The 14,342-nt window shown below is 33.4% G+C and overlaps 2 protein-coding genes across 4 annotated transcripts; both read left to right on the plus strand.

Moving 5' to 3' along the window:
• The first annotated feature begins 901 nt into the window (after nucleotides 1–901).
• Nucleotides 902–4,017, plus strand: LOC144519975 (uncharacterized). Of its 2 annotated transcripts, none has more exons than XM_078253532.1 (6): nucleotides 902–1,012; nucleotides 1,189–1,227; nucleotides 1,572–1,598; nucleotides 1,750–2,038; nucleotides 2,182–2,327; nucleotides 2,892–4,017. In XM_078253532.1, exons 2-6 carry the CDS (start codon nucleotides 1,194–1,196, stop codon nucleotides 3,236–3,238), a joined length of 843 nt encoding a protein of 280 aa, XP_078109658.1. In that variant the 5' UTR covers nucleotides 902–1,012; nucleotides 1,189–1,193; the 3' UTR covers nucleotides 3,239–4,017. The 2 variants fall into 2 exon arrangements, with proteins under 2 accessions (XP_078109658.1, XP_078109659.1); XM_078253533.1 differs by having other exon boundaries at nucleotides 913–1,003.
• Nucleotides 4,018–4,102: 85 nt separating this feature from the next.
• On the plus strand, nucleotides 4,103–9,629 carry c6h8orf76 (chromosome 6 C8orf76 homolog). 2 transcript variants are annotated; one of them, XM_078253530.1, is made up of 7 exons: nucleotides 4,103–4,692; nucleotides 5,258–5,359; nucleotides 6,156–6,299; nucleotides 7,042–7,237; nucleotides 7,391–7,514; nucleotides 8,070–8,202; nucleotides 8,877–9,629. In XM_078253530.1, the coding sequence occupies exons 1-7, from the start codon at nucleotides 4,588–4,590 to the stop codon at nucleotides 9,051–9,053; spliced, it is 981 nt and encodes a 326-aa protein (XP_078109656.1). In that variant the 5' UTR covers nucleotides 4,103–4,587; the 3' UTR covers nucleotides 9,054–9,629. The 2 variants fall into 2 exon arrangements, with proteins under 2 accessions (XP_078109656.1, XP_078109657.1); XM_078253531.1 differs by lacking the exon at nucleotides 5,258–5,359.
• Nucleotides 9,630–14,342: the final 4,713 nt, after the last annotated feature.

Consider the following 14,342-nt stretch of genomic DNA (forward strand, 5'->3'; position numbering starts at 1 on the left):
TTGAATAAATCAGAATCAGAAAAGGTTTTATTGCCAAGTACGTTTTTTAACATACAAGGAATTTGTTTTGGTGTTGTTGGTACACGTCACACATTCTTTAGATGGAATATTAAACAATGTAAGTATGTATTAGTTTAAAAATAAAGAATAAATAAAGATATAAATAAAAAATAAAGAGCAAAGGGCATTACAGCAGAGAGAGAACAGTGGCATGAAGGTGGAGAGTCAGGGTGGTTTCCGGGCCTTGTTAATAAGGCTAGTGGCGGAGGGGAAAAAGCTGTTCATGTGATGTGAGGTTTGAATTTAATGTGTAGGTTTAATGTGAAATGAAGCAGTCTGGACTAAATACAGATGCCGAGAACAAACTACTGCATAGTGTCCCATTAAAACTATGACCCTAGGGTCAGTCACCATTTGTTACTTTTAAATCGCTGTAGCTACTTATTAGTCATTTGAGGAATTTATCATCACAGTTGATAGTATTAACAGTGTTTTAAATAAACCATCAGTGATTCAGTGCCAGTTGTAGAAATAGTTGTTACTATTCTTTTGTTTTTAGAGTCCATCAAAAGTCCATCTGTTGAAAAGTAACATGTAACTGACAATCACATTTATTTTGTGGCAAACTTTACACAGATGTAGGGGGAATAGATTTGTATATATTTGTGCAAACTCAAAACTTCTCTGTTGAAGCAAATGCAAATAATACCAAGAGACTGCAGAGGTGTTTGCATGTGTTGGAACACTCTTGCATTGATTATATATGTTGATCACAGAGCGCCTTACAGTCCAGATATCGTGACAGATTTAAATATTTCCTTGAGGTGCTTTGACTAGGGAAATAGCTGGACTCTGAGTGACAACCAGGAGAGATAGCGTTGCTTGGGGTTAGTGTATTTTCATATAGGCAGCATTCAAGGAAAGGAGATAAGTAGAAATACAGCTGTAGCTGGGAGAGGGCATCAATTTACCATCATTGTGGAGAGAGATAAAGGCTGACAAGGTGGGGAAGGTTAGTACAACATAAATTGTTTTTCAATTTTTGTAATGTTAAAGAGTCCTTACAAAGTATTTTCTTAGATGTAGAGACGTGTGCAATTGAAAGGAAATTGAAAGCGTTATTTCACTTGTACAGAACATTTAACTTGTCCTTGGTCAACTGATGTTGCTGTGTTTTCTCCTCCACAGTAAAGATGCTGTGGACTCTATTGATCGTTTCTCTGATTGGTAAGTACTGTAGCTCGCTTTATTCACATCCATGTCAGTGACTTTTTAAATAATTGACACACAGAATGAGATGTCCACAAAAATGTGAATCATGGATAAAGTGATGAAATAGTTCACTGTGTTTTTACTGTAAATTGCTCTACACTCCTGAATGAAGCACACAACTTGAGGAGAGGATTTGACTTGTATGCCATGCAGGCCATTAAGTATTTATTGAAGTATGGGTGTTCTGTGCTTACTGCTGTATTACCAAGCAATGATATCATAGCTGCCAGTAACTTGACATGACTAAAATATATATATTTTATAAATAAGGAACAGGATTTTTTTTTCACATGTCACAGGAAGTGTACTCTTGGAAGATACAACAGGTAGGACTAAATTCATTTTTACACCTTAGTTTAATTTCTCTCAAGTAATGTAAAAAAAACAAAAAAAAAAGTAAATGTATTTCTATGCTAAATATGTAAGGGCCAATATTTTGAAGTGAATTTTAGATATTTTTTCTCTTTTCATTTGCAGCTCGCTGCCAAATACAATACATAACAGGTAATGGGACAACATCTCAGTCAACAAACTATACAAGTTCTGACAATATCCCCCATATCGCTGGCAGAGCTATTGATGGGCTTCTGGAAACATGTGCTCACACACTGCAACTGAGCAACTCCTGGTGGAGAATTGACCTGCTTGGTGTCTACAGAATTGCTAACATCACTATCTACAACGTGGACCAAGCATTTACTGATATGAGCGGTGCTCAGATCTACATTGGGAACTCTCGTCAGAACAACGGCACCGCCAACCCATTGTAATACCTTTGTGTTACTTTGTTTAATTTCACAATTTCAGGCTTCGGCTTGTCCAGTATTTGCTTTTTTAGATTATAGTTGTGCATATAGGCTAATGTTGTCTCCCCCTCTTACTGTATGTTCATCTTGTTCTCTCTTCCAGGCGTAAAACCATCCAAAACTTCATGAAAAAACATTTCAATTACTATTTATTTAATACAACAGTGTCGGGGCGCTACATCACCGTGTTCTTATCGGAAGAAAAACATTTAATTCTGTGTGAAGTGATGATCTTCGGCATAATAAAAGGTAAGCTACATAAAAGTTCTCCTCAAAGTGAGTTGCTTAGAGATGAGGTAATACTTTCCTGGAATGTGAACAAAGGTCATTATTAAAGAACAGATAGTATTATGACAAACAGCAGGCTAAGCAAAAACCCACACTAATATTTTAGTAGATTAAAGATTTGCAAAACTATGGCCTACTATGAAGAATTTAAATTGACATGCTGTATAATCAGGGAAAAGGCTCTAATTTTTCTGGATTATTTTTCAAGTGAAGTGATGGCCACAGGGCTCAAGGTTTGATGCATAGTGTCTCGTGAAACTTACAGGCTATGCTGCAATTTATAAATGACATCACATGGGCTAATTTTTGTGTTGCACCTTTCTGTTTTTTTCTCAGATGTTCAGTTTCTCGGAAATCTTTCCATCTCATTTATTTATGCATTCTATTTTTCTCTAATTTTCCCTTTGTTTTACATTCCAAAATTTAAGAAGCATAAGCGTTGGAGTGAATAAGAGAATAAGAGCCATCATAGAAGACATATTAGTTTCTAAAGTGAATGACTCCCTGATGTTTTCTCCCCTCTAGAATCAAGCTTTGAGCTGGTCAAAGAGAAGAAGACATGGGTAGATGCCCTGTACTACTGCAGGGACAACGGCATGGACCTGGCTTCCATTGTTGACGAAGACACTCAGGTCTGGGCTGAGTTGGAGGCCCGGAAGGCCGACACTTCTTTTGTGTGGCTGGGCCTTCGCTACACCTGCACCCTCAACTTCTGGTTCTGGGTTGCTGATCAGCACTTAGAATTCACTCGCTGGGCTCCAAATGGTAAGATAGAAGAGTGTGACATGAGTGTTGCCATGGACAGACAAGAGGACCATCTCTGGTACAGCAAGCTTGACAACAATATGTTTAATTTCATCTGTGCAAAGTAGCCCACATGTGAGAAATTAATGTTTTGCTTTTCTCAGTCCCTCTTTTTCATTTGATCAAGTGTCAGTGGGGACATTGTTGTGCTGTGACAAAAAAATATTTTTTAGGGGTGCCAGCATCAAGTTTAGGGGTACTTCAGCACCCTTAAAAAAGGGTTAAAATCGCCCCTGGCTTACAACAAAATATATATATATATATATTTAATAACTGTTTATTTATAAGTTTCACTCTGTATTTTAGGCCATGCATGCACTCACTTTGTAGATGTTTGGAATATGTTTAAAGTTGAAGTTTGAAGTTGTGTCAATGTATCCATTTGAATTCATGATACGTAATATAATGATTATATGATAGATTAATAATTTCCACTGTTATAATATGAAAGAACATTAAGAAGAAAAAAAATCTTTTTTTTTCTCTTCCTGAAAATAGATCTTGGTGGAATAAATCATTTTAGATGTCTCAAATATACAGAAATGACGAAAAAAATGCATTACTATTTACATTGCATAGGCCTACATTTTATGTGACCACATATATTTGCATATACCTTTGTTGATATAAAACATTTGCAGCCTTCAATATGTATTTTGATTGGATTAATTTACTGTATATTATTTCAGCTGAATGCACAGGAAATATATGAATATTATTAGGCTATTTAATGTATACCTATCAGTTAACTTTTTTAGTGCACTATGAAGATGCAAACTTGCCTTTATTTGTTTTTAGGATGTCAGTGTCAGTTCAAATAAAAGTTCAGATGAATATGAACAATTCATTCTCGTTACGCTGATGTGTGCTGCATGCCCGTTTTCATCATCTGCCGGTGTTGTGCCAAGTTCTGCATCCCTGCCGAGAATTGCATCCACACGGGAAATTAATTTTAAGTCTACTGTTTAAAAACTATATATACTTCTTTGCCATGTTCATCAATGATGATAAATGATCTGAAATCTCTCATTTTAGAACGTTTAGGGTCATCAATTTTTGATTAGACTCAGTAGTAGTAGTATTTACTTGCTGCCTGTGAGGTGGATGCAATTTTCGGCAGCGATGAGTTTTAATAAGTGTTTTTTATTCGGCAGATATTATTGATGCTGCCCGAGTGGATGCGGAAAAACCTCTTCTTATATACTGTCTATGGGAAAAACTCGGCACAACACCAGAACACCGGAACCTTTTTGCCCGGAACTATAAACCCTGGACACTGTTATTAGTTGAACACTTTACAGGCAAGGACTGCGTAACCATGAGGGTGTAAACAAACATGAACTACAGCTAGCTGTTTTATTGACACGCGTAACGTTACCTGCTGAAATTGGGGAATTAATCGTATTTTCGGGTCCGGATGGAGATATTTGGAAGCACGTTTGACGATTCGGTGTTTTTGGAGGCGAGAGACCGAGTCTCTGTGGCTCTGTCGTCTTATAACGCCAAACTGTGTAAACCAGAGGTGAGTCTGTTCAACATAGCTAAACTTCACCGGGTAATGTTACATGCGGCACCAAGTTGTGTGTAACGAAAATGCTGGACATGGATGAAGTGGCAAGTCTTGAAGGCTTTATGACGTGGGAAAAGCGATACATAAAAAGGTGCTAGCAAGCAAGCTAAGGTTAAGTTGAATCGGTCGTTCCAACAATATGCATGAACAGTTGGGCTTACGTGCAGTTTAGTGTCCCAAATAATGAAGGTCTTATTTGAGACAGGGTAGGGGTAGGGTAGCACAGGTGGTTTAGCAGGTTCATAATTAATTAAGGACATTGTATGGGGAATTTGGGACACTAAACTGCACGTATACCTTCAATCAAACATGGGGCCTGCAAAGACAAGAAATAAATTAAACCAAAACTATAAATAGCATGTAACACAAGGTGTTCTGCATACATTTTAAGCAAAGACAGACAACACAACTTTTTTTTTTTTTATATTGCTTTACATTCTATTTGTGGCACTGTACATGTCAATAATGCATTGTGCATGCAGTTTTTTTTTTTTTAAATTGTCATCTTTCTCTGCAGTGGTTCTGTGAGAGCACTGCTCTGGACACAGATGATCCTTTGGAGAAGCAGAAAGTCTTTAAGTTTAGAGGTGACTTGGCTGTGAGACAGGGAAACCATCAGGTATATTCAATTTGGTCAATTATCCCTAATTTCAAATGCTTGTTAATGACCATTGTGACTCATCAGTTATGCTGACATTCTACCAGTGAAATTGGTTACAACAAATAGTGGAATCTCTTTAGTGTCCTTCAGAAATGTACATTTTATCAGCTTGTCCATAGGGACTATTATGCAGCACTGTTATCGTGGGCCAATATGTTTTTAAGATTATTTTTTGGGCTTTTCCGCCTTTTAATTGATAGGACAGCTAGGTGAAAGGGGAGAGAGAGGGGGAAGACATGCAGAAAATCGTCACAGGTCGGATTCAAACCCTGGACCTCTGCGTCGAGGCATAAACCTCTCAGTATATGTGCGCCTGCTCTACCCACTGAACCAACCCGGCCACGTCGTGGGCCAGTATTTGAATGTTTCTGTAGAGCTGCTGCAGAGATAACATCCGACAGGACTTTGTTACATCATTTATTCTTGTAATGTACACATTAACAAATTATATCCAACAGGACACACAGCAACATTATCAGACAACATAAAAACGGCACATCGCACCAAAACTCTTGAATAAAATAAAACCAGGTTGAATTGCTAGAGTATTAAATACAGCTCTAATGTGGACAACAATAAGTTTGTTGTTTAAGTATGTTTGCAGTAATAGTACCAACATAAGCTGCTTGGGACAAATAAAACACTGGGTTTGCCTCATAATGTGCCAACCTTTTTTCTTGCTCATTCATACCACTCTCCATTGTCCACTATGAGGTGTGTAATGTTGTTTTGGGGGACGGTGTGGTGGGTATAGAAAGCCTTGGATGCATACAGTAGCTGCCTGGAGTGGATTGCTGACAACAACCTGACTATCAGAAGAGATGTGCTGGAAGGAATGGCCCGATGCTGCACCAGACTGGGACAGAGAGACAGGGCGCTGGACTTAGCTGACTTACTGGTAATTCTTCAAAACTTGTTCTGCCTTTCCTGCTTTTACTTACTGTAACCGTACTGTAACAGCCTGCTGTCATTGTGAAAATCCCATATATATATATATATATATATATATATATATATATATATATATATATATATGTATATGTATATGTGTATATATAGTTTGTGTATAGTTAGTTTGTGTATTATATGTTACAATACACAATAAGTATAATATTAATGATCGTTTCTTAAAGTATAGCATAGTTTTGGTGGGGGAAAAGTTTTCTTCGTACCCTCCAGGTACCAATTGCTTTTTATTCACAGTATGTTAGTTATTAGTTTTTTACTTCAGCTTTATGAGCTAATAAAGATAAATGTGTTGGATGCTTTTATGAGCCCCTTAGGCTCCAATATTAAAATTGGGCTGACAAACGGTAATCTTTCTAATACACAAATTTACCAGAGTCCACTTTGCTTATATGATTACAGTCTCCTGGTTTAAATTGTCGACCAATGTATTATTGCAGTCTGTGTGGGCAGTTGTCTCTTAAATCCTGGATGCTACTTTACCATTAGCACACAAGGCATGTAACATGAATAAAGCTACAGGTCATTTAAATGTTCTCTGTGATAGATAAACTAGCCGAAGAAGCAAGTCAAATTTTGTAGTCTACTTAAATTTCAGTAAGAAATCAGTCTGAAAGCTTTGGCTTAGAAAATGGCCAGAAATCAGTCGTAATGTATAGATGATGTTTCTCCAGAGCAAAGAAGCCTCCAACACCTGTCACCTGATCAGCCTCCTGCTGCTCAAAGTCAGCATCTACCAGCATTTTGGAGACGTACGATTAAAGATGTCGTCTCTGCAGCAGCTGTGTAGCATGCTGCCCTTCAACCCCTGGCACTGGTACAGCCTGGGACAGACGTGTCTGCAGCTGCTGGAGAGTGACAGAACCACTGGTAGGATAGAGTTATTTTCCTTTGTTAAAGAGACAGTTATACAGGAAAAATGGTTTGATGGATGAATGCTCCTGCTCTTTGCAAGTTGTTGTTTGATGAACAAATGATTTGTCTTCATGGCCTGATGTGAGCTGTCATATTTGCCTTTATTAGGTTTGTGTTCCCCACAGAGATTTGAATCAGTAGAAGAACAGAGTGAGGAACAACAGGAAGAGGCAGCAGAGCTGGATGAGGACAGAATCTGGCTGAAAGCGTGCACCTGTTTCATTAGGACGAGGTACAGCATAGCGATTGTAATCCCTATGCCTCATATACTTTACACACAAAAACACACACAGCACAGAAAAATATCAGCCAATTTTGCTACATATATTATATATATATATATATATGTATGTGTATATATATATATATATGTGTGTATATATATATATATATATATGTGTGTGGGGATATATATATATATATATATATATATATATATATATATATATATATATATATATATATATATATATATATATATTTATATTGTAATAGTTGAAAGCCACTGGAAAGAGCAGCTGGCCCAGATGTTGTGTAAACGTCTTGAAGGAAAGGAGCTTTTAGGTTTAAAAAAATCTAACCAAGAAATCTACAGCTTTTAAAATACCTAATTTTAACCAGTTGTCTTGTCCAGATAATCTGCAAAACATTAGTTATGTAGTTTGTACTAAGGCACTGTGTAATACCACAGTTGGATGTGTGCTTAAATTAGAGATTTTCTCTGAGTATTTATAAAGAGTTTAAATTATAAATCATAGTGTCTGAATGTCTCTTCTGTCTCCCTCAGACTCCTGTTGAGAATCCTTCGACAGCAGCAGTCCTCCTTTGTGCTGCAGCGCACTGAAAGCACCCTCCAGACGACAGATGAGGTGTTACAGAGGCTGAATCCCAAAGAAACCACCCTGCAGGCTCTCACTGAGGTGAAGACACGCTCCTGGTTTATAGTTTATACGGTGGCGCTCATAAGTTTATGAACCCATGCTAAAGTTGACTAAAAAGAGGAATAAAAAAATCATCTTTTGGAAATTGATCTTAATGCCTTAATTAAAAAAATAGGAAAAATCCAATCTTTGAGGACACCAATTTTCTTTGTGAATGAATAATGTGTCGTAAATAAATAAATGTCCTTCCTTAAAATACAGGGGGCATAAGTAAGTACACCCCTATGTTAAATTTCCATAGAGGCAGGCAGATTTTTATTTTTAAAGGCCAGTTATTTCATGGATCCAGGATACTGTGCATCCTGATAAAGTTCCCTTGGCCTTTGGAAATAAAATAGCATAAATATAATAAAAAATAACATGCCCTTCACCATACCTAGAGATTGGCATGGGGTACTTTCCATAAGATCATCTCTCAATGCAACTCAAACCAGCTATTAGGCTAACCATGCCAATTTGTTGGTTTTTTCCTAATGTTTTAATTCCTATTTTTAGTCAACTTTAGCATGGGTTCATAAACTTATGAGCACCACTGTACTCATGCCTTAATTTCAGGCAGGTTAGGGTTAGCCTTGGTTTGGGTCTAAGTTAAAGTCAGTGGATAGTTTTTACACAGTAACGCACTTTGAGTTTCTCTCTGTTTGATCTCCCAGGTGGTGTCAGAGGACCTGATCCCAGAGAAGATGAGGGAGGACTACCAGGACGGGGAGAGTCTGGCCAGTGTGTGTCTGCAGAGCTTCAAGGGGCGCTGGTGGAACAAGATCTTACTGACTGGGGTGCTAGAGACTGATGGCTGTCAACATCAGACACAGACAGACACAGAGTCCTGATGCTCCAGTGATGCCTGTTTGCAGAGAAATTGGCAGACAGGGAGGGACTGAAGAACATGCTGAAGGTCCCGTCACTGTACAGACCCCATCAAAGAGCAAAAGACACTGACTGACTGAATGAACTGAAAGCCAGGTCCTGAAACAGAAGTGGACATTATTGATATAATATCAAGTCCACATGCATGTGGAAATACACAAATACAAGTCAAAAGTCAAATTTAAATTATGTCAATCTCAAAAGTACCACAAAAAAACTGAATGTTCAAAAGAATAAATCACACTCTTAAAATGTCATGTCACAGAATTCTTTATCTTCACCTCTTCACTTAATTCAAGCACAAGGAGAACAGCATAGTGAATGTTAATCCGATAGTATCAAACAAACCAGCCATACACAGACCCACTAATGTTTCATCCACTTCATACTGTGTGTAATATCGTTTATGGCAGTGATTCTGTTCTACATTGAGACAGGAATCAAAGTGAAAAATTGTTTGAATGTTCTGCCCAAAATGTCACTAATGCCTTAACATGTTCATATCTTAAGAATGATTAAAATAAAAATGTGTTGTTTTTGTTTCTGAAATATCCTCAAACATTTTGTACAGAAGCAACCTAAACGGGCTGAAAACAAATGATGGGTTAGCAGACATTTTCACGTCATAGCAGGAAAAGCATATTATCATTAATAGCTCCATAGGTGTGCCTATCATAGTCATAGTATGGTATGTAGAAAAAAGTCATAGTATAGTATGTTGTAAAAAAGTGATAGAATGTCCAAAAAGTATAGAATGTCAAACAAAGTCATAAAAGTCAAAGTATAGTATGTTAAATAAAATGATGAAAAAGTCATAGTATAGTATATCAAAAAAGTCATAAAGAAGTCATAAGATGGTGTGTGGAAAAAGTCATAGTATAGGATGTCGAAAGAGTGATACAAATTAATAGTATAGTATGTCGGAAAAAGTGACGAGTCATAGTATGTCGAAAAAAGGAATTAAAAAAAGTCATAGTATAGTATGTTTAAAAAAAGTGATAAAAAGTTAAAGTATACTATGTCGAATATAGTCATAGTATAGAATGAGGAAAAAAGTATCAAAAAAGTCATTGTATCTCGAAAAAGTCAAAAAAAAGTCGTATAGTATGTTGAAAAAAGTGATGAAAGTCATAGTATAGTATGTTGTAAAAAGTGATAAAAAAGTCATAGTATAGCATGTTGAAAATAGTCAATTAGTCATAGTATGTCGGAAAAAAAAGTCATAGTATAGTATGTTAAATAAAATGATGAAAAAGTCATAGTATAGTATGTCGAAAAAAGTCAGTCAAAAAAAGTGATAAAAAAGTCAAATACTAGTATGTCAAAAAAGACATTAAAAAGTCATAGTATGTCGAAATAAGTGATAGTATAGTATGTTGAAAATAGTCATAGTATAGAATGTTGAATGAATTCGTAGTATAGTATGTTGAAAAAAATTATGAAAAGTCATAGTATAGCATGTTGAAAAAACTCATGGTATAGGATGTAATAAAAAGTAATAGAATTCATAGTATATCATGTACAAAAAGTGATAAAAAAAGTCTTAGTATAGTATGTTGAAAAAAGTCATAAAAGTCATAGTATGTCAAAAAAAGTGATGTAAAAGTCATAGTATAGTATGTCGAAAAAAATTTAAAAAAGTCATAGTATAGAATGTCGAAAAAAGTAATAAAAAAATCATAGTATATCATGTAGAAAAAAGTGATAAAAAAGTCTTAGTATAGCACGTCGAAAATAGCCATAAAAGTCATAGTATGTCAAAAAAATGATGTAAAAGTCATAGTGTAGTATATTTTAAAAAGTCATAGTATAGTATGTCGAAAAAAGTGATTAAAATGTCCTTGTATAGCATTTCGAAAAAGGTCATAGTATAACATGTCCAAAAAAAGTGATAAAAAAGTCATAGCATAGGAGGTAAAAAAAACTCATGGTATAGGATGTCAAAAAAGGTGATAAAAAAAAGTCAAAGTATGTCGAAAAAAGTAATAAAAAATTCATAGTATATCATGTACAAAAAGTGATAAAAAAAGTCTTAGAATAGTATGTTGAAAAAAGTCAAAAAAGTCATAGTATGTCAAAAAAGTGATGTAAAAGTCATATTATAGTATATTGAAAAAAGTGATAAAAAAGTCATAGTATAGTATTTCTAAAAAAATGATTAAAATGTCCAGGTATAGCATGTCAGAAAAAACATAGTATAGCATGTTGAAAAAAGTGATGAAAAAGTAATTGGTATTGTATGTGGAAAAAAGTTAAAAAAAGTCATAGTATAGCATGTCGAAAAAACTCACGGTATAGGATGTCAAAAAAGTGAGAAAGAAGTCATAGTATAGCATGTCGAAAAAAGTAATAAAAAAATCATAGTATATCATGTAGAAAAAAGTGATAAAAAAGTCTTAGTATAGCATGTCGAAAAAAGTCATAAAAGTCACAGTATGTCAAAAAAGTGATGTAAAAGTCATAGTATAGTATATTGAAAAAAGTGATAAAAAAGACATAGTATAGTATTTCGATAAAAGTGATTAAAATGTCCTAGTATAGCATGTCAGAAAAAACAGAGTATAGCATGTTGAAAAAAGTGATGAAAAAGTAATTAGTATAGTATGTCGAAAAAACTGATTAGAAAGTCATAGTATAGCATGTCGAAAAAACTCATGGTATAGGATGTCAAAAAAGTGCTTAAAAAAGTCATAGTATATCATGTACAAAAAGTGATAAAAAAAAGTCATAGTATAGTATGTTGAAAAAAGTCATAAAAGTCACAGTATGTCAAAAAAGTGATGTAAAAGTCATAGTATAGTATATTGAAAAAAGTGATAAAAAAGACATAGTATAGTATTTCGAAAAAACTGATTAAAATGTCCTAGTATAGCATGTCAAAAAAAACATAGTATAGGATGTTGAAAAAAGTGATGAAAAAGTAATTAGTATAGTATGTCGAAAAAAGTGATAAAAAAGTCTTAGTATAGCATGTCGAAAATAGTCATAAGAGTCATAGTATGTCAAAAAAGTGAAAAAAGTCATAGTATAGTATGTTGAAAAAAGTGATTAGAAAGTCATAGTATATCATGTACAAAAAGTGATAAAAAAAGTCATAATATAGTATTTCGAAAAAAGTGATAAGTGATAGAATAGTATGTTGAAAATAGTCATAGTATAGAATGTTGAATGAATTCATAGTATAGTATGTTGAAAAAAATTATGAAAAGTCATAGTATAGCATGTCAAAAAAACTGATGGTATAGGATGTCAAAAAAGTGATAAAAAATTCATAGTATATCATGTACAAAAAGTAATAAAAAAAGTCTTAGTATAATATGTTGAAAAAAGTCATAAAAGTCACAGTATGTCAAAAAAGTGATGTAAAAGTCATAGTATAGTATATTGAAAAAAGTGATAAAAAAGACATAGTATAGTATTTCGAAAAAACTGATTAAAATGTCCTAGTATAGCATGTCAAAAAAAACATAGTATAGCATGTTGAAAAAAGTGATGAAAAAGTAATTAGTATAGTATGTCGAAAAAAGTTTAAAAAAAGTCATAGTATAGCATGTCGAAAAAAGTAATAAAAAAATCATAGTATATCATGCAGAAAAAAGTGATAAAAAAGTCTTAGTATAGTATGTCGATAATAGTCATAAAAGTCATAGTATGTCAAAAAAGTGAAAAAAATTATAGTATAGGATGTCAAAAAGTGATGTAAAAGTCATTTTATAGTATATTGAAAAAAGTGATAAGTGATAGTATAGTATGTTGAAAATAGTCATAGTATAGAATGTTGAATGAAGTCGTAGTATAGTAAGTTGAAAAAAATTATGAAAAGTCATAGTATAGCATGTTGAAAAAACTCATGGTATAGGATGTCAAAAAAAGTAATGAAAAATTCATAGTATATCATTTACAAAAAAGTGATAAAAAAAGTCATAAAAGTCATAGTATGTCAAAAAAAGTGATGTAAAAGTCATAGTATAGTATATTTAAAAAAGTCATAGTATAGTATGTTGAAAAAACTGATAAAAAAGTCATAGTATAGTATGTCGAAAGAAGTGATTAGAAAGTCATAGTATAGCATGTCAAAAAAACTGATGGTATAGGATGTCAAAAAAGTGATTAAAAATTCATAGTATATCATGTACAAAAAGTAATAAAAAAAGTCTTAGTATAATATGTTGAAAAAAGTCATAAAAGTCACAGTATGTCAAAAAAGTGATGTAAAAGTCATAGTATAGTATATTGAAAAAAGTGATAAAAAAGACATAGTATAGTATTTCGAAAAAACTGATTAAAATGTCCTAGTATAGCATGTCAAAAAAAACATAGTATAGGATGTTGAAAAAAGTGATGAAAAAGTAATTAGTATAGTATGTCGAAAAAAGTGATTAGAAAGTCATAGTATAGCATGTCGAAAAAAGTAATAAAAAAATCATAGTATATCATGTAGAAAAAAATGATAGAAAAGTCTTAGTATAGCATGTCGAAAATAGTCAGAAAAGTCATAGTATGTCAAAAAAGTGAAAAAAAAGTCATAGTATAGGATGTCAAAAAGTGATAAAAAAGTCATAGTATGGTATTTCGAAAAAAGTGATAAGTGATAGTATAGTATGTTGAAAATAGTCATAGTATAGAATGTTGAATGAAGTCGTAGTATAGTAAGTTGAAAAAAATTATGAAAAGTCATAGTATAGCATGTTGAAAAAACTCATGGTATAGGATGTCAAAAAAAGTAATAAAAAATTCATAGTATATCATGTACAAAAAAGTGATAAAAAAAGTCATAAAAGTCATAGTATGTCAAAAAAAGTGATGTAAAAGTCATAGTATAGTATATTTAAAAAAGTCATAGTATAGTATGTTGAAAAAACTGATTAAAAAGTCATAGTATAGCATGTCAAAAAAAACATGGTATAGGATGTCAAAAAAGTGATTAAAAAAGTCATAGTATAGCATGTCTAAAAAAGTAATAAAAAATTCATAGTATATCATGTACAAAAAAGTGATTAAAAAAAGTCTTAGTATAATATGTTCTAAAAAGTCAAGAAAGTCATAGTGTGTCAAAAGAAGTGATGTAAAAGTCATAGTATAGTATATTTAAAAAAGTCATAGTATAGTATGTCGAAAAAAGTGATTAAAATGTCCTAGTATAGCATTTCAAAAAAGGTCATAGTATAACATATCCAAAAAAAAGTGATAAAAAAGTCATGGTATAGTATGTTGAAAAAAGACATGGTATAGGATGTTAAAAAAGGTGATAA

The sequence above is a fragment of the Sander vitreus genome, chromosome 6 (genome assembly GCF_031162955.1).
Source record: "Sander vitreus isolate 19-12246 chromosome 6, sanVit1, whole genome shotgun sequence".
Classification (NCBI taxonomy): Eukaryota; Metazoa; Chordata; class Actinopteri; order Perciformes; family Percidae; genus Sander; species Sander vitreus.

Bases quoted from the DNA above. Each gene is read 5' to 3' on its own strand.
- LOC144519975 (XM_078253532.1), top strand. From the start codon at position 1,194: ATGCTGTGGACTCTATTGATCGTTTCTCTGATTG. The intron at 1,599-1,749 runs GTAGGACTAAAT...TTTCATTTGCAG, and splicing joins ACTCTTGGAAGATACAACAG to CTCGCTGCCAAATACAATAC. The intron at 2,328-2,891 runs GTAAGCTACATA...TCTCCCCTCTAG, and splicing joins GATCTTCGGCATAATAAAAG to AATCAAGCTTTGAGCTGGTC.
- c6h8orf76 (XM_078253530.1), top strand. From the start codon at position 4,588: ATGGAGATATTTGGAAGCACGTTTGACGATTCGGTGTTTTTGGAGGCG. The intron at 5,360-6,155 runs GTATATTCAATT...TGGTGGGTATAG, and splicing joins TGAGACAGGGAAACCATCAG to AAAGCCTTGGATGCATACAG. The intron at 8,203-8,876 runs GTGAAGACACGC...TTGATCTCCCAG, and splicing joins CCCTGCAGGCTCTCACTGAG to GTGGTGTCAGAGGACCTGAT.